The sequence below is a fragment of the Larimichthys crocea genome, chromosome X, assembly GCF_000972845.2.
Source record: "Larimichthys crocea isolate SSNF chromosome X, L_crocea_2.0, whole genome shotgun sequence".
In the NCBI taxonomy this organism is placed as follows: Eukaryota; Metazoa; Chordata; class Actinopteri; family Sciaenidae; genus Larimichthys; species Larimichthys crocea.
In genome coordinates, this window is record NC_040020.1 from 14352826 (window position 1) to 14371939 (window position 19114).

General features: G+C 37.4%; 2 protein-coding genes across 3 annotated transcripts; one reads left to right on the forward strand and one right to left on the reverse strand.

Moving 5' to 3' along the window:
* The first annotated feature begins 105 nt into the window (after positions 1-105).
* Positions 106-1524, forward strand: cxh14orf119 (chromosome X C14orf119 homolog). Its single transcript, XM_010742176.3, has 2 exons — positions 106-914; positions 1015-1524. Exons 1-2 carry the CDS (start codon positions 483-485, stop codon positions 1186-1188), a joined length of 606 nt encoding a protein of 201 aa, XP_010740478.3. The 5' UTR covers positions 106-482; the 3' UTR covers positions 1189-1524.
* On the reverse strand, positions 1520-17756 carry LOC104931190 (restin homolog). 2 transcript variants are annotated; one of them, XM_027283177.1, is made up of 52 exons: positions 17561-17756; positions 17403-17470; positions 17270-17314; positions 17067-17091; positions 16721-16789; positions 16550-16639; positions 16370-16438; positions 16148-16243; positions 15892-15975; positions 15624-15722; positions 15294-15359; positions 15101-15190; positions 13950-14036; positions 13762-13851; positions 13534-13623; positions 13204-13314; positions 13044-13112; positions 12801-12884; positions 12501-12587; positions 11709-11792; positions 11534-11602; positions 11350-11439; positions 11029-11118; positions 10852-10941; positions 10701-10763; positions 10550-10615; positions 10398-10466; positions 10137-10220; positions 9975-10061; positions 7869-7952; positions 7713-7775; positions 7490-7579; positions 7268-7357; positions 7088-7177; positions 6937-6999; positions 6803-6865; positions 5823-5891; positions 5585-5668; positions 5409-5495; positions 5203-5286; positions 5040-5108; positions 4852-4941; positions 4664-4753; positions 4480-4569; positions 4286-4375; positions 4095-4175; positions 3834-3896; positions 3298-3360; positions 3063-3209; positions 2766-2912; positions 2609-2656; positions 1520-2217 (listed from the first exon to the last, which is right to left on the reverse strand). In XM_027283177.1, exons 1-52 carry the CDS (start codon positions 17634-17636, stop codon positions 1670-1672), a joined length of 4680 nt encoding a protein of 1559 aa, XP_027138978.1. In that variant the 5' UTR covers positions 17637-17756; the 3' UTR covers positions 1520-1669. The 2 variants fall into 2 exon arrangements, with proteins under 2 accessions (XP_027138978.1, XP_027138980.1); XM_027283179.1 differs by lacking the exons at positions 10398-10466; positions 10550-10615; positions 10701-10763; ... (5 more) ...; positions 12501-12587; positions 12801-12884 and having other exon boundaries at positions 17561-17752.
* Positions 17757-19114: the final 1358 nt, after the last annotated feature.

Consider the following 19114-nt stretch of genomic DNA (forward strand, 5'->3'; position numbering starts at 1 on the left):
TATCAATTAAATGCATTTTTTCCTCAACATTTAAAACCAAGAAAACTCACAGAAACGACTTTTAGTGCCATTAAATGTATTTATTTGACATATCATACACAAATGCGCGTTTTATTTCGTCAACAGCAAACTGCGCAAAAAATGCGCAAGCTTGATTTCCTTCCTACACGTCGAGGCTAATTAGCTGCATACTTCCTGTATGTGTGTGTGTGTTAGAAAGATTAGCACCGTCCGTGCATCGTCGCAGCAAACATGCTGACAACAAGGTAATTTACTCAAACAAACAAACAGCAGTTTGTATTTAGAGTAGGTAATAGTGACGCTGCAGACTCCAGTGAGAGTTAGTTGCTTAGATACAAGCTGAGCTAGCTACATGTTAAGAGACCGGATGAGTCTCTGAGCAGCAGACGGCGGTGCTGATTAACTCACAGCGGAGGAATAGCTGGCTTCTCTCGTGTTGAAACAAACCTGCATTTCCAAAGATGTCTTGGTTCAGTCATGTCAGTCAGGGCTCAAATAATCAACAGCCCGTTCACAACCACAGACTCGCAGCCACAGACTCCCTGTGCAGCGCTCTCAACTCCAGGCTTGGAGGTTCAGCAGAGGGAGCACCGACCATGGCAACACAACACTGGACCGGCTGCTCCACTCCCAGTCCGATAGTCTTTCCGTCAGCTCCGCATGGTGTAGTCAGCCCTCCCAGTCTTGAGAAGCTGTCCTGCTCTTCTCTAAATGTAGGTCAGGTGAGAGATCCGGATCCCATCTCCTATGTAAGCCTCCAGGAGCAGCGGTGCGTCCTGAGCTGGTTCCAGGGATGGACCGCCGCTCAGAGAGAGCGGTTCTTGCAGGACCTTCTTGGGAAAGCTGTGCCAGGGAAAGTGTGCACCCTCCTAGATTCACTGAATACTCTTCAGGTACTTTCTGAACTGTCTCTCCTTAATAGATAGTCCAGAGATTGATGTTTATCATTTCTAACATTTAACAGCTGCTTTCTCCCCCCCTCACCCTGACAAGGTTAAAGACAGACTACCAAACATATTTGAATGCCAGCTGCGCCTGTGGACCCAGTGGTTTGAGTCTTGGGGAGAAGAGGAGAGGAATCATTTTCTGCACATGCTGGAAGAGCGGGATCCAGTTTTTGTTTCCCACTTTTACAGGAGCGTAGCCGGTACAGCAGGACGAGACTGAGTAATGTTTGCAGTGTGATGTAAAAGCAAGTGACTCACAAAATGTGTTAAAGAAAGTGTATTCGATCTCTTCAGAGAAATGTTTGTGTAACTGTGATGGGACTCATTATTGGAGGTAAACTGTTTGATTGTAACAGAAGTGTTCATTCAATATATAAACTCTGTTTACTGAATTTCATACACCAAGTTCTCCAGGTAATCAGGTTTAACATCTGGATGCAAGACAAACTTACAGACTTCATTTTTCTGTACTAAGCCTAGTGATTAAACATCTGGAATGACATGAACAAGCAGACCTTTTTCAAACATAGAGGAATAAACAAAATGCATCATTGTATATTTGTTGTTTTATTGGCTGAAACATTAAGCAGGAGTAATAAGCATGCGTGAGAATTAATCAGTAAGTGGGGTTATATACTGGGATTACTGTTATAGATACATGGCCCATAGATTTGGGGGAAAAAACGAACTTTCCCTGTTCTTTATTTTATCCACTCAGTAGATCCAGGAGTGAGTAAGTAGATTGGAGTATGACCTCCATCAACACAAATATTGATAAATGGATAAATTTTGCCTGTAAAGCTCTGACCCACAAATGTGTACATATGAGATCTGACACCAGCGTCATAAAACGAGATCTGTCCCTTGTTGTAGTCCAGCAGAATGCCGAGTGTAAGAGCCTTCGTCTGAACTGGAATAATGGCATTTGTCACATCAATAGCTCTGTACTGACCCTGTTTGTTCAGGATTATAGTCCAGAAACCATTTGATGGACTGAATCTTATCGCTCCCTTTCTTTGAGCAGATTCACTGGCCATCCCAATGTGGTAACAACGCTGCCCACCTACAGACACCTCCCAGTAATGTCTGCCAGTTGACCACCCAGTCTTTCCCATAACACCAAGAACCACATCAAATTGGTCTGGATGGTCAGGGATATTTTGTATATTTGCAGTTGTGATGATCTCAGTGTTATCAGCAGACAGAACTATTCTTGGGTTTGCTGTGTTGGGATCCAAGGTAATCCTCTCTGTAAACCAAGAAATGTAGAAGATCTCTGCATCACATTTTGAAAGTAAATTGACATTAAAATTGATAGCAGTACTCCAGTGATTTAGTAAGATGTTTTCAAAAACATTGGGGTCGCTCTCGCTGGGAACTCGATTAAATAAAGATTGTTCTAAAAAATTAAACAAATATTCAGAGTTTTGGGCCTTGGAATGGATCAAGCTCGAAACACTTTTCCCATAATACATCAACTAGCCAGTATCTTTAATAAGACCCTCCTTGTCCAGTAAACAGAAGACACTGCTAAGTATACTAGGTACAACAAATAAAGTGATCTTAATGTACAATTGTGTGTGGTTGTATTTTTTAATCACAATATCTATGCAGATTAAATATTTATTAAGTAGACCTACCAGGATGGATTGTCTTATCTTCCACAAAGTTCAGTTTGTTCTGAAGACCTGAGGAGAGAAAAAGAACTTTGCTTAACAGACTAACTACTGCCCTTCCTCTTTTATATTAAATGAATACACTTTGTGTGTTAGACCACAACCAGACAAATGAACGTACGGTTGTTTTCGTCCTCAAGTCGTTTATTCTCCCTTCTCTGTTCTTCTAACTCCTGCTCGAGCTGGTTGAGGTTGCCATCTTTGTCAACCAGCTGCTGTTTTAGATCATCTGCAAACTTCTGGGTCTGATGCTGTTTGTTCTCTAAATCTGTTTGGTTAAATGTATAGTTAGAAAATTAAATGAAATCAAATCACATGCTGGATCTCAAGCCTACTCTTACACTGTTCACTTAAAGTTAACTATTATCTTTCCCCTTGAATATAATTATTTTCTGAATGGACAGAGATGTGAACATACTGCTGTATTCATTCTGCAGGTTGTTATGTTCCAAGGCCAGATCCTGTAGCTGCTGCAGCTGCTCTTGGAGTATGTTCTCCTTCTCATGCAGCTGCTGTTCTATGCGATTTGCATCCTCCTGGCTCTGTTCCAGTTTAGTTTGTATATCTAAACAAATTAAATATTCAGTTCAATAACTAAGTCAAATGACTCACTGGATATGAAAGACAACATTATATATATAGAAGGAACTCACCCGTACACTGGGCGTTGACATCATTTCGACACGTTTTCAGTTCCTCGACCTCTTGCTTTAAGTCTGACATAGGAAGTAGGTTGAAAAACATTGCCAGGTAACAACCACCAAATCTCAAGAACACATTTTAAAGAAATAGTTTAATAATTTGGGAAATATCATTATTCAAGAGAGTAAGGAAGAGGGGATCAAATCTACTCATATGTCTCTATGGTAAATAACTACAACCAGCTTAGCTAAGCACAAAGCCTAGACATGGGAAACAGCTAACCTGACTCCAAAAGGTAACAAAATCCACTTACCTTCACCTCTAAGGCTTACCACTTATCACAGACAATGGTAATGTGCTGCACTTTGTTCATTTTGACAGAGCCAGCTGTTTCCAGACTTTGTGCTAAGCTAAGTTAACCGGCTTCTGAATATAGTTTTATAGTGTATATACAAAGTGGTATCAATCTCTTCATTTGACTCTGAATAAGTGAATCTCCCAAAATGTCAAACTATCCCTTTACGACATTGCAGTGTGCAGTACATACCTTTATTTGTTTTCTCAAGTTGTTCAATCTCTGCTTGTTGTGTTTGTATTTGTTGCTCCAATTCTGAGAGACAATGCAAAAAAACAACTACAATAAAACAAAATCCAAACAGATTTCTTTTCACGTAACATTCCACATAAAGGAGAAAGTTGTATGATGTTCATTTTACGAAACAGGCTGATGATTTAGTCATTACACGTTAGTCTTATACTGTGTTGGATGACAGCAGAGACACAATAGTAGGAAAGGAACTTGACAAACCGTCAATATTTTTTTTAGCAGCTTTGGATGCTTCTCTCTGAGCCTTTTTCAGTTTTGTCCTCAGATCAGCAATCTCCATGACTAGTAAAGACACAGACACAGCTGCAGTGTTACTTTGTGCCTCAAGGAAACAAACAACATGAGATCAAACATTTGTAAAAAAAAAATAAAAAAAAAATAACTTTTCATACTCATGTTAAAGTTCTTTGTGTCTGCTTCTTTGAGTAGAAGTTCACTGTCTTGCAGTTGCTTCTTTGACAAATCCAGTCTCTCTTGGAGCTCTGAAAATGATTTAGAGATAAATCAAATACATGTTTTAATCAACGTCTGTCTATGTATTTCTTCATAGAATATTAAATTATAAGTGTCACATTTTGTTTGTTACCTTTGGTCTTCTCAGCGTTTTCTTCTTTTAGGGTTAATATCTCATCCTCCAGTGGTTTGATTTTCCTCTGAAGTTCCAAAATCTGAGCCGCTAAAAAATACAAAGCAAGCTACTTTTAGTATTATGATGCAATTTTAAATCATGTATTTTTTTTCTTCTAACCAAAACTGAGTGGAACACTTACTCAAGTCAGAAATCCTTGTGTCACTTGAGCCTATCAGAATCGTCTTTTCTTTGATCTGATTTCTGATGTCGTCCAGTTCATTCTCCAGAACTTTGAGAAAGATAGAATGGGTGTATCATTTATTATTATTATTTTTTTTTATTTATTCAGTATTCAGAATTAAATTGACTTGTACAGACTGTTCACACCTTTAATTTTCTGCAAGTCTGCTTTTATCTGACTCTCTTCTTGTTTCTTCAGCCTCGCTATTTCATCTTGTTGAGCCAAGATTTTGAACACTAACAGAAGAAAGATTGGATTAGATCAATTCCTTGGTTACACAACTGTGATCAACAATGATGGAATAATCACATTTTACTGTATTTTGACGACTCACTCAGTTTAGTATTTTCATTGTTTTCATCTTGGATTCCATCAACCAAATATTTCAATTGGTCTTCCAGAGCTGCAGACAAGAGTGGAGATTGGTACTTCTCTAGAGTCTAGTATATGTAGTATAGTATGTGTATATGTAGTCCAGATATGTTTCTGTCACTCACCTGCAATCTTAACGTAATCTGTATCATTTTTTGCCACATTCACCAGTTTCTCAATCTCTGTTTGTATTGCAACAATCTGTAGAACTGGGAGAAAAGTTTAACATATTGATAATTATACTGTAGCATGTATAACTTCCCAACTTGACTATAGATATAAGTCAGTGATTCTGATTTCCTCAGTGGGTTGTTTATTGTGTTCTACTCACTTCTTTGTGATTGAGTACTTTTTGCTTTTAGCTCCTCAGTTTTTTTGGCCAGCTCATTAGTTTTCTCATCTATAATTTTTTGAAGTTCTGCAGAACAAAAACATTTTGTGACTTGTATTTCTTTTGCTCTTTATGCTATCATTAAAGTGTATAGTGACAATGAAACACACACTGACCTTTGATCTTAGTTTCAGATTGAGTGTTCTGTAGTTGTCTCTTTAGCTCCTCCAGTTGCACAGTTAAAGTAGAAACTTGAAGAGCTGAAAGAACCACATTTAAAATTTACTCTCACTAAACTTAAAAAAATACCTGCCTATATTCAAATGCAATCAATTTACACTATTCATTATGAATGAATTGTTCATTTTCCCATTTAACTGATTGACAGTTTGTTAACAAAGCTCCACCACTCACCAAGTGAAGCGACTGTGTCAGATTTGGACTCCAGTTCCTTCATTTTGGCATCCAGGTCATTCTGCAGCTCTACAGACAGAACAAAATCAAATAGTTAAATGCTTTGAAATTGGGGTGCGGGAGTGTAAACGATTTATGTCCAAGATATGTTTCTTTAGGGTAATCCAGTGGCTGTGATATTGACTGATATTCTATCTTATTCGATCTTGCCTTATTAATCACTTCACCTTTCCAGACACTTGTGCAGGCTATCTGGAAACCAACAGATGATGAGCCAATTACTTTTCTTAATACACCCCATTTCATATTACTTCATGTAGATGATACTGCCAACTATTTGACAGGTTAAAGAAGCATTAGTGCCCCTAAATGTTATATTAAGGTTATATTAAGGCTTATAGTTATGCATAATTACCAGTGTGGCCCCTTTCTTGACAGATATGTGCTGTTATAGGTGGCTTGTTTGAAGTGGATTGTCAGGTCCACTGACAATTCACTTCTCTACAGATTTTTAGATTAACCGGGAGGCCAGGTGTCTATGGTCTAAATGCAGAACTGCAAAGTATATCCTTATTGGATAAGAGCAAAGTATGGCACTGAAGGCTTTTCTCAGTGGAAAACATGTTTTTGCTCTTTTCCTGATTACCTTTGGTAAGAGTTCACCTGTGATAGATGGATGGGTCATTCAATCACCTTTGTTGAAACTACCTGCTCTTTTCCAAACAGTTTCCTGCAATGACTTCACAGATGACTCTGTGTAAACCATCTGATGCATCAGGTTAGTTCTGCATAAAACTGAAGGAAAGCCACTAATGCCAGAATTAGCAGAAATTATGTCCTGTCCTGTTTGTAAACGGAAATTCTCCTATTTCTAACAACAAGTACTTTAAAATAGACAATAAACCCATTCATTTCCCACAATGGAGTCAAAATGGTGTAACAATTTTGGCCAGTTAGTAATTAGTCAGAATTACACTCACCGTTAAGTTTCTGGTTAATACCGGAACACCGTGCTTCTGTCTGGTTCAGCTGATTCTGCAAAGCTAGTACAAAAACACATGCGTGAACAATGAAGCTCACAGGCCAGTAAACTTACCCTTACCCACAAACTCACCCTTGATCTCAGTCTGATCATGAGTGTGCTCCTCCTCTTTTTTCTTCAGTTGTTCTCTCAGCTCTACAAAGAGAACGGTTTATTTCAGTTTAAGAAGGAGCTAGCGTTAAAACCTGAATTCAGTGATGTTAAAGGGAAATGAGACACTCACTGGTAATTGTAGCAGAATCCTTTTGTCCCGCACTGAACTTTTCTTCTTCTAGGTTTTTGAGTTGTTTTTGCAGATCGGTGACTGTCAGGACTGAGAAACACAGAAATGTTCTCTTGTACAGAAAGATATTTCACACTCTCTCAATAATGGAAGCAGACACCATGTTCCTGTTTTACTTACTCAACGCAGCATTTTTTTGATGCTTCTCATTCAGATCGTTGATCATTTTCTGCAGCTCTTCATTCTTGGTACTAAGATCATTATTGAGCTCTGAGACAAGTAAAACACATTTAGCTATTTATATTCTGATGTAAGATCAGGATTCAATAAAAACAATTTCACAAACAACCTTAGCAGAAAGCCATGATTAGCTTGTTGTAATGGTTTGCTGGAGGTACTTACGGGTTGTCTGAGTGTTTTGACCCTCCTGATGTTCTGACAACTGTTTCAGCAGATGCTCCACCTGACTCTGCAGCGTTATGATTTTCAGTACTGACATCACAACAAAAATGTACTTTAATTAAAGAGATACTGTAACAGGATCCCAGCAAACTGTGCAGGAAAATTACAGAGCTCCCCATCAGAGAGACAGAAGAAAGAAAGCTCACAGTTATGTCAAACTCACAAAGTTTTGTGCTTTCATTTTCGTCTATTTCAGTGATAAGGCCATCCACTCTGTCTTGAAGCTCTGGGAAAAATGTAAATTACATTTAGTCATTAGTGATTTAATTTCTCATAATTTCACTCTGCATTGGTATATTGCCATTTAGAATAGACTGACCTTTTAGATGTTCACTATTGGTCTCATTGGCAGGCTTTTTCTCAAGGTCCCATATTTCATTCTGCACTTCGATAATTGTTAAAACTGAAACAAACATGCAAAGTGTTTGATTGAATTTATTGCCTAATTAATTTGTCTCACGTATCCTTTAGATTACCAGCTAAATTCCCCTTTACATAATTTATTACTCCATAATTTTCTAAAATACAATTTCTTTCAATATGAAAATAAACTGGATAGATCTACTGTACATTCAAAGGAAAGCCTTTGGCTTGAGTTGCAGAAGGCATGGGATAACATTAGTGCTGCTTTGATTGCTGCAAAAGGTGGACATACTGTACATACATACATATTAAAGTTAAAAGTGGACCATATCAGTAGGACTCACTTCATCTAATATTTGTTGTGCTCAGAGTAACCATCTGCATGTTTCATGAACATTATGAAATGAAATCATGTTTTGGAGGCAAAAAGGTCAATATTTTCGGATATGCCAGGTGTTCTAGTAATTGTATCAGAATAAATGGTAAATAGACTGTACTTGTATAGCGTCTTACTAGTCTTCTGACTACTCAAGTGCTTTTACACTACATATCTTATTCACCCACACATACTGTACATACATCACATTACCATACATTGATGGCATTAGCTGCCATGCAAGTTGCCAACTGCTCATCAGTTCTTAGCAAACCAGAGCTAACCATTCACACACCAATGGCACAGCCTTCGGGAGCAATTTGGGGTTAAGTATTTTGCCCGACATGAAGACTGGAGGAGCCGGGGATCGAATCGCTAATTAGTAGACGACCCGCTCTACCCCCGAGCCGCAGCCACCCAACGCACATTCTCGTGTTTCCACTAATCAAAGTAAAACCTTCGACACATTTAACGTGGCTTGTTTTCAGAATTTTATTTTTAGGAGAAAAATGTTGTATATGTATAGGCCACCCTGTTTTAATTAAGACAACAGAGTGAAGCAGCTGCTACAGTACGGTGTACTTTATGGACTGTTGTACATAGTTGTCTTACAACAACAAATAATGGATGCATAAAAAAAAGAGAAAGAGGAGTTGGCCTCTGATTTATCGAAGTTGCTGTAAATCTTTTAACCAATGAGTCACACTGTACATCTTATCAGGGTCTTGGGAAAACAACCAAGCTTTTTTTAAGATGATTGTCATTTCTGGAAGTTGCTGAAAATCTGCACACACTTAATTAATCTTTTAACCAATGAGTCACACGGTACATCTTATCAGAGTTTTGGGAAATCAACTAAGCTTTTTTCAAGATGATTGTCATTGCTCAAAGTTGTGCAATTATCATCCCATTCTCCCTAAACACATGTACTCACATCACATTTTAGATTGATACTCTTTCCTACAGGAAATGTTCTCTTAAACAGTCTTAATAGTACAAAAGCCCCCTAACATTTCAAGTTAAATGAGTATAATTTTACATCTAGCAACCATTAGATAGATATTACTTATAATATTAAGGAAAACTTTTCATTAAGTACCGGATGTCAGATGGTTTGCATATTAAATGCTCAAAGAGATAATTTATTTTAATTAGCTGTTATGTAAAAAGATTTAATTTGACACATCTTGTCAATATTAGCTGTTATGTAAAAAGATTTAATTTGACACATCTTGTCAATCCTCCTAAGGTCATGTGTTTTTGTTTTCTGTTTTATTGTGAAACTATATGATTTCTGTTTTTTTTTGTGAAACTTACCCTTCCTCTCGTTTCAGACCGCCTCACTTCCTGCCCCTGTGTTTTTTCCCTCCAGTTTTGATTGTCTGCCCCACCCTCATTAGATTCACCTGTGTCTTGTTACCATTTGATTTGCCAAATTGATTTGGCATTTGAACCCTGAACTACTTTTCGAGTCGTGCTTTTGAGTCCAAGCTTCTGTGGAGTACCAGTCTTAACATAATTCCAAGATCTGTACCCTATCTATAGTAACACTATCACAAAAAGCACATAAAATATATTTATCCCCTATATACAATATATCATGTTTGTCAAACTCTATATGGATGGTGACTCAGATGATTACATGTATTGTGTACATGTAAATAAATCTCAAATCAATGTGCTCACTTGTTTTGGGGTTTGCAATCAGTCTCTCTATGTCTGTAGTCGTGGAGTTCAAGTTCAGTTGCCTTTCCTCCAGTTGCCTCTGCAGCGCTGTGAGGAGACAAATGATGACAGAGTTGACTGAAAGAGGCAAAAAAAAAGTTCATTGTGACCACTGTTACTCACCTGAGATTGTCTCTAGGTCATTTGTGGTGGAGATCAGTTTCTTCAGCGTCTTCAGCTCATCATGCAGGTTTATGACTTTCAGAACTGACCCAGAAAAACAGCGCCGACATCACTACACATCTTATACTTCTGAAACAAACTAAACAGTAACTAAAGAGGAAAAGCCTCTCATGTAAAATGGAGAGATTTCCATTGTTGACAATGTTGACATTGCACTATACTGAGGTTATAATGGCAATGCTATATTGTAACATAACTCACTGAGTGCTGCTTTGGAGTCTCCGGCTCTTTTCAGTTCTGCAATCTTCTCTTCAAATTCAGTCTTAAGGTCTGATAGAAACACACAAATAAACCAAATGAGAGCTGGAGACAAAACCTGATTCATATGAGCTGAAATCATGTTTACAACTTACACTGATACTGATTTTCTTCAAGTCCAGAGCATTCTCCATTCTTTGATTGCAGTTTCCTCTGCAGCTCTGTTGTATTTAAAACCATACCATTCAAAGTCAGTCAAAGATCCAAAACACTGTAGGACAAACTGACCAGGAGTTCACAGCTTACCCTTGATCACAGCTTGGTCATGAGAATGCTTCTCCATTTTTTCCTTCAGTTGTGTCCTCAGCTCTAGAAAAGTCAGATTTACTTTGCGTCATCAAACAGCAAATATCTATGAGATGAATTCAGTGATCTTAAAAGAAAATGAGACACTTACGAGTAATTGTCAGAGATGATGTTCTGTCATCAATGCGCCGCTCATTTTCTAGGATTCTGAGTTGGTTTTGTAGATTAGTGACTGTCAGAACTGAAAAACACAAAATAATCTCTTGTACAAAAACATATTTTGGATTATTTCTCAATAACGTAGACACCATGTTCCTGTTTTACTTACTCAGTCTGGAATTTGTCTGATTATTCTCATTCAGCTTGTTGATATTTTTCTGCAGCTCTTCCTTCGTTGTCGTCAGATCATTTTTGAGCTCTGAGACAAATCAAAACATTGCAAAACAAAGCAGCACATTAATATCACAGCCAACCTTTGTATTGTGTGATAACTTGCTTTGCTTTTTTTTTTGGTTTAATGTGGAACATAAGGTAATGTAACTTTCACTCTCTGCTGTTTTACTAGATATTTCAGTGGAACCAGCTGTAAACCACTGATTGTAAATGTTGCTCATGTCTTGGAGAGAAGGGATTCGTAAAGAATACTTACGTCTTGCTTCACTGGTTTGCAACATCTGGAGGTCTGACAACTGCCCCTGCAATTGCTCCACCTGACTCTGCAGCGTTATGATTTTCAGTACTGAAGCATATCACAACAGAAAGGATCAAAATGTAGAACTCTAGTAATATGATTCACAAACATGCACAATTTCTCAAAATTATTTCAAACTCACTCAGTTTTGTGTTTTCATCGCCTTTGCCACCTATTTCAGTGATAAGAGCATTCACTCGGTTTTGCAACTCTGGGAGAAAGTAAATAGTTTTTAATGAATATTACATTTAATTATTTCTGACTCAACTGTCAAATAATGTCACACTGCATTGTTAAACTGACATTATAAGACCAACCTTTTATATGGCCTCTAGTGGTATCATTGGCAGCCTTTTTCTGAAGGTCCCATATCTCGTTGTGCAGCTCAATGATTGTTAAAACTGAAACAAACAAATGTGCAGTGAGTATAACTGACTCTTAGGAGCAGTGAAGAAGTATTTAGATATTTCACTTGTAAAACTAGCAATACTCCAGTGTATAAATACTCCCATTACAAGTAAAAGTGCTGCAATCAAAAATTAAATTAAAGTAAAAAAGCATTAGCATCATGATACATTCAAAGTATCAAAGGTAAAAGCACGCATTTTACAGAATGGCCCAATTTAAAATCATATATATATTAAATTGTGTAAACATGACTTTAATGTTGCTGCTTTTCTATTAATAACATAAATCTGCGGAAATAACTAGAAAAAAAGTGGCCAAATAAACATAGCAGAGTAAAAAGTACAATATTTACTTCTAAAATGTAGTGAAGTAGAATTAGAAAAGGCTTTATTGCCAAGTATGTTTTTTTACACATACAAGGGATTCGTTTTGGTGTTGGTGCATGTCAAACATTCTCTAAATATAAAAACGACGTTAGACCTATATGTTGATTGTCCTGCTGACTCTAAATACTTTGTAATCTCCTGATTCTACAGTACATACAACGTCAAAAGGTCTACATGCTCATATTCGAGATCTTGCCATCAGTTTTGGACTCACTCATCAATACCGATTTTTAGCAACAGTTTGGTTTACTGTTACAGTATGCAGTGATGTGAAGTGACAACATGAAATTACATTTGAGGATGACTAAAACTCACTTGATTGGGGGTTTGCAATAAGTCTCTTTATGTCTGCAGTCTTGGAGTTCAGGTCATTTTGCATCTTTTCCAGCTGCCTCTGCAGCACTGTCAGGAGACAGAGAAAAAGTGATAAATTAAGGAAGCAAAACAAATGTTCAATAAATTAAAGTTTTGTCAAGCCTAGTGAAAAATCTGTATTTCTTTCAGCCTATTTCAAGAAACAAACAAAGAACAGAACTTTCTTAAAGCCAGAATATCGTATTAAGACTTCTACATATTTGCAGTGTCATGTTTACTGTGACTAGCAAAGTTAGTCACCTGAGATCGTCTCTGGGTCGTCTGTGGTGGAGATCTGTTTCTTCAGCGTCTTCAGCTCATTGTGCAGGTTTATCATGTTCAGAACTGACTCAGAGAAACAGAGGCAACATCACTACACAGCTTATACTTCTGAAACAAACCATCAGACTGGAAACTGAGCAGGAGAGATTTCATCTGTAATGTGAACATTGCACTGCACTGGAGCCAATAATAATGCCAATATTGTTTTGTAAGATTACTCACTGAGTGCTGCTTTGGAGTCTCCGGCTCTCTTCAATTCTGCAATGTTCTGTTCAAATTCAGTCTTTACCCCTGTTAGAAACACACATATAAACCATCATCAGAACTGGGGACAAAACCTGAATCATCTGAACCTTGAGCTGAAATCATGTTTGCAACGTACCCGCATACATTAGCTCAATTCCAGAGCATTTACTCTTTGTTGATGTTGTCTGGTCTTGTTCATCCACCTTCAGCCCTCTCACCTCTTTCATTATGGTGATAATATTCATGACTGGTCAAAGTAAAAAATACTTTAATGTTTGGAAGCTTTGTTATTGCCCCCCTCCCTTATTGAAGATTTTAGAAAATACACTTTAAGGGTAGAATCATTTCTTTTTCTTAGATTTGTTCTCCAAAGTTTTAAAATCTCCATTTTAAGCTATAATTAGTGCATTAATACACATTCATACACACATAGATCACTCTGCCTCTTTTTCATATTCATACTTACTCCGTTGTGCCTGTGCGTAATCTGCTTTCTGCAGTTGTTCCTGCAAGTTTTCTTGCTGTTTCTTCCACACCTCCAAATTAACTCTTTGCTCTAGGGTGAAAAAACCCCCAACTATTTATGACTTTGCTGTTTGTTTTTTTATCCTTTTATCCTTTTTTAATCCCACAAGCACAAGTGTAAATTGTAACTTAATACAGTTAAGTAAATTAGAGTTGTAGGGTCATTTACCTTCAAGTATGGTGTCAGTTGTGTTTTTGGCATTTAACATTAATTGCCTAAAATTATCCATCTCTGTCTGCAGTTGAAAAATTTCCTTGGCTGGACAAAAAAAAAGAAAAAAAAAAGATGTGTTAAAAAGAATGTTAAATTACAATAATAACAACAAAAAAGTGCATTTTCTTGAGTTGTACACTTACTAAGATCTATGTTATTCTCGTCATGATTTAACTGTAAAACCTTCTTTCTGAGAAGGTTGACTTTTTGCATCCATTGTCTCTGGTAATCTGAAAAAGAAAGCAAAACAAAGCCTTAAGAATAATTTTGAATGTAATCAGATTACATAGGGTGTCTTATGTTGACTGGTTGCCAACCACCCAAACCTAACAAACCCCTTTTAAACAAACTCACTGAACTTGGTGGTTCCCAAATATGATAGAGGTACTAAGGCTGGTGATTTCAATGTGCATAACCTCTCAAGTTTCCTTGCTACCAGCTTTTGAAACATTGCCAACACTTTTAAGTTTTAACCCTGGAACACTTTTGGATTTTTGCCAGCTGAAAAGGAAGGTCAGAAGAGTGGAGTGTAATTAAAAATCCTGGGATCCATCTGAAAAAAACTGCTGTCCTTACTCAACCTTATGATCAGATGTGAGAGCTACCTACTTGTCAGGCCTAATCAGTGACAACAAACAACAAATCCTAGGTTGCTGTTTAATACCATTGACGTAAACGCTGCTCATCCTGCTGTATCTCCCACCACCTCCTGCTTTTGTCGATAAAATCATCAACATTTAATCCAATTTTTATAATGCTACCATTTCCCTGATTTCAACACACTATCCCACATACACCCAAACTCCTTACAGAGATCCTGTCTACCCTGGGCCCCTGCCTACTCTCCATAATCAATCTCTCTCTTACCTCTGGCTATGTTCCTGAAGATTTTAAGCTGGTAAGTGTCCATTTTACTTCAAAACAACTACTACAACTATTTCCAAACTGCCAGATCTATTTATCTACTACTATTCAGATCTTCCATATCCATACAGTACCCTATGCAAACATTTTGCCATGAGGACACCATCTCTCTGGAACAGTCTATCCTCTGTTAAATCAGTTGCAATTTATTTTTCTATATATTGTACACTGCTTAGTGGATATGTTTTGTTGTTCTGTAATTATATCCTATGCAGCACTTTGTAACATGTTTTCATGTTTTGTAACATGTAACATGGTTTTAAAGGGTGCCACAGTTTACGTATGTACTTTAATAGCATAACAAGTCACAAACAGGAAGACAGGAACTAGGATACTCAATACATCTCAAAACACAAATATAGGGGCTCACCAATAGATTTAGTTTTGGATTGCTCAATGAGGACACCGATTAACCTCTCAGTCTCTGCGATCTTGCTGTGCACAGAAATCAGCTCCAGCACTGGAGGAACCAAAAGAGAATGTGTGTCATGAAATGTTAAACTAAATCTTTAACATTGTTATTCATGATAAAAACATTGGCAGATGTAGAGAGATGTACTGACTAATTGAGCTTGCATCTCCTGTGCTTTGTAGCTGAGTGAGCTTCCTGTTCAGATTTTCTTGAAGACCTGATGAGGTAAAAGTGAGTAACAAAGAAAACAAATCATAACATGTTTAAAAAAAAAAGACTGTAAAAGATTCCTGTCAAACAGGCAGAATATTTATTGTGCGATCCTCTAAAAGTGAGTCTTTGTAACTTTTACGAACAGTGTATACTGCAGAAAAGATGCAATAGTTGACCAATAGTTGGTTAAATGTACTGCCTGAATTATGGACAATTTTCAAAGCTTAACATGCACGTGTTTCAGTCAAGTAGGTAGGCAGCAGTTTACCCAGAATTATCCTGTCAGGTTGAAAACTAGCTTCTCCTCTTGATGATTTTGCCTGTTCCAAATCCCAGATCTGGTTTTGCAGTGAGATAATCTGAAGAACTGAACACACACACACACACACACACACACACACACACACACACACACAGGTCAAACCAGAAGCATTTACTACTGTGTGTATATCAAGTTTGTATGAATAAAAATGTCAAGATCATCAGTAGAAATCACCACTGCTTACAGTTCTAAAAAAACAACAACCCAGTCTTACTCAGTAATCCGTTTGTGTTTCTTACAATGCGCTGCATCGTTACATTCAGTTCACTGGTTTTCTCTTGCAGCTTGCCCTGCAGAACTGTTAGAAACAAGTTCAAGCATTTAAATTCAAAGACACTTTCACCAAAGCTCCTCCTTACATTGCATTGCAGAGGAAAATATCAAGCAGTCCAATTTAAATTTTTCAAGATAAATAAAAGATATTGGAGTTAACTATATCTACAGATCTAGAGCAATAAAATAACACTTGCCTCTGATTTCTGTAGTACGTTCAATAGAATTAGAAGCAAGTGTGATCTTCTTCTGCAAGGAATTCACATCCCTGGTGAGTGCAATGGTTTTGAGAACTAGAAAAATCAGAACATTTGTATTAGGTCAAACAGAAATCATATGGTTAAAAAAACCTACAGGAATTGTGTTACCTAACAATAAACAAAATATGAAAAGTCTAACTCCAAGTCCGGTGAACTTACTCAGAAATGTGTCACCATCTAATCTCTGCAGCAGCTGTTCCATTTTGCTTTGTAACTGGGTTTGGTAAGCTGTCAAGGAATTAAAGATACAGTTAAAAACTGGTTTATGTTGTTCAAGTGCATCATATGAACATGTGTCATATACTGTATGTAGAGTATGATTCACAATCAAAAGCTTACAGCCAGCAACAGCCGAAGCTGTCGCACTGCATGCAGCAAGCTGGAGTTTCAGCATTCTGACTTCCCTCCTCAACCCAAAGGCTTCATTATCTGTCAGGAAGAATATCAACGTTATATCAACGCTCGCTGTTATAGCGATGTACCCCAGATTCTCAAGGGATGAATACTCACCTAGTTGCCTGTTGCGAACAGTTTTCTGCTGAAGCTGACTGTTAAGCAGAGTCAGGCGTTCCTCCACACCTGACAAGGCATGTTAAAAAACAAGTCAGCACAGTAACAGAGAATATTATAATGTGTTTACATAATCTCATCCTAAACCACTGTGTATATTTGCAATGGCAAACTTTACATGTACCAACACTCTGTTAACAGCACTGTTGAAGCAATAACATAAAAAGCTACCTTACTACTGTAACCCGGTCACTGTAATTGATAGCTAATCACTGCTGCTGGCATATTCCACTCATCATAATTTGGTGGCATCCACGTATTGTATAAAGTATAAAGAACCACTCACCAGTACATGTTTTGAGAGTAATTGACTGTGAGGGAACAAAATATATTAGATTGGTTGAAATAAATACAAAAAGTAAAATTAAATAATATTTTTACATGTTAAAACATTTCAACAGTAAAAAAAAAAAGAAAAAAGAAAAAATAGATGATATGCATAAGCAAAAAAAAAAAAAAAGAAAAAGAAAAGAAAAATGTGTTACACACCGTCACATTTATATTCTTGGGATCAATTCCATCTGGAAGGATTATCTGAAGTCAACAGGGTAGAAGATAGCATTATAAGATCGCCCAGATTGCTATATAAATGTGTTTTACTTGCACACTTTGGAGGACTTACTGGGATCTTTGAAAAGATGTTGTCCACGCCTGGATTTTTTAGGACGACAATTTTTGCATCCCCGGGGACTGAGAAAATTTAAGATTAAAAATCAACTGAATTTAACCAACATAGTTTTAAATATTTGCATTGTGCTGTATGGATGCATAGTTCCTTACCATGTCTGTGGTCAGAAACCTGAAAGACACAGGAGAGAAGAATGGGAAACCAAATAAAGCGAGAATCTCCAGCCATTTCAGCTTCGTGGCATAAAGCTTTTTTCTTCTCTCAGCAGTCCAAGTGCTTTTTATACACTACTGAATGACTTATCTCTGAAGAGTGGCTACTCAAAAAAAGGAGGAGTATATGCGCTTGAAGCTAAGAGTTATGTATGAACAGCAAAATTACAAAATGACAAGTTCATTTTTTATTTATCTGCAATCTAAGCCAATTAAGGTCAGAGTGGCAGTTCCATGTTTTCATGTCACCAGTAAACCCTGACACACACAAAAAAAACATATTTATTTACAAATCTATTTACCCCAAATTAATGATTAAAAGTACCATAGGCACTTATGTTGCTAAATAAATATCACCTTGAAAATCTATTCTTAAACTACTTTGTTATAGTATATAATATACAGTATTTAACACAATCCATAACCACTATTATCTATGTTTAACTCTATAATAAGGGGTTGTTATTCTTATCTAGCTTCTGCCCACCTTTCAGCTATTTTGAAGTAATTCCAATGCTTTTCCAGTAAAGCTTGATTTGTTGACATGATTGCGAAAGTGTTGGGCATTTTGTAATAGCATTCCAGTAACTACAAGTTTCATATCACCATCATCAGACCTAAAGTCTAAGCCATGTTTGAAAAACCTTATAAACCTAACCATTACAAATTAACTAAAAGGGGTAAAGTAAGTTTATTTATTTGTACTTTGGTATCTCATGAAAACGGAGAGACTGATTAGAAGCATTGAGAGCAAATATTGGTGAAGATACACATGAAGAAGACTAGGAAATAGCATGCTCAAAGGTCACAGCAAAATAAAAATAAAAAATAAAATACAAGAATGGAACTTTTGTAATATAAATAAATATTGGGACATCGACGAAATTCTAATCTTTTTGGCTCTAGACACCACCACAATGGATTTGAAATAAAATGAACAGGTCAGGTGATTGACTTGGCCATTGCATAACATTCCACTTCTTTGCCTTAAAAAACTCTTTGGTTGCTTTCGCAGTATGCTTCGGGTCATTCTCCATCTGCACTGTGAAGTGCTGTCCAATGAGTTCTGAAGCATTTGACTGAATATGAGCAGATGATATTGCCCAAAAAATTTCAGAATTCATCCTGATGCTTTTGTCAGCAGTCACATCATCAATACATACAAGGGAACCAGTTCCATTGGCAGCCATACATGCCCACGACATGACACTACCACCACCATGCTTCACTGATGAGGTGGTATGCTTTGGATCATGAGCAGCCTTTCCTTCTTCATACTCTTCTCTTCCCATCACTCTGGTACAAGTTGATCTTTGTGACTTATGGCGCCCGTAGTTGCTCTACTGTGGGACCAGAACAGCAGAGACCGCGCCAGGTGGCGACCTCTGCAACACGACAGAGACTCCTGAGGGGGGCAGTGCTCCGCCGCTCCGGCGACCTCCATCATCCAAATTGCACACCTGGCTCTCCACCCATGGCTGCGTCTGCCACCCT

Excerpts from the sequence above, each read along its gene's own strand:
- cxh14orf119 (XM_010742176.3), top strand. The coding sequence starts at position 483 with ATGTCTTGGTTCAGTCATGTCAGTCAGGGCTCAAATAATCAACAGCCC. Across the intron at positions 915-1,014 it reads ATTCACTGAATACTCTTCAG|GTTAAAGACAGACTACCAAA; the intron begins GTACTTTCTGAA and ends CACCCTGACAAG.
- LOC104931190 (XM_027283177.1), bottom strand. The coding sequence starts at position 17,636 with ATGGCTGGAGATTCTCGCTTTATTTGGTTTCCCATTCTTCTCTCCTGT. Across the intron at positions 5,669-5,822 it reads TGACACAGTCGCTTCACTTG|CTCTTCAAGTTTCTACTTTA; the intron begins GTGAGTGGTGGA and ends TGGTTCTTTCAG. Across the intron at positions 5,109-5,202 it reads AGATTACGTTAAGATTGCAG|CTCTGGAAGACCAATTGAAA; the intron begins GTGAGTGACAGA and ends TCTTGTCTGCAG.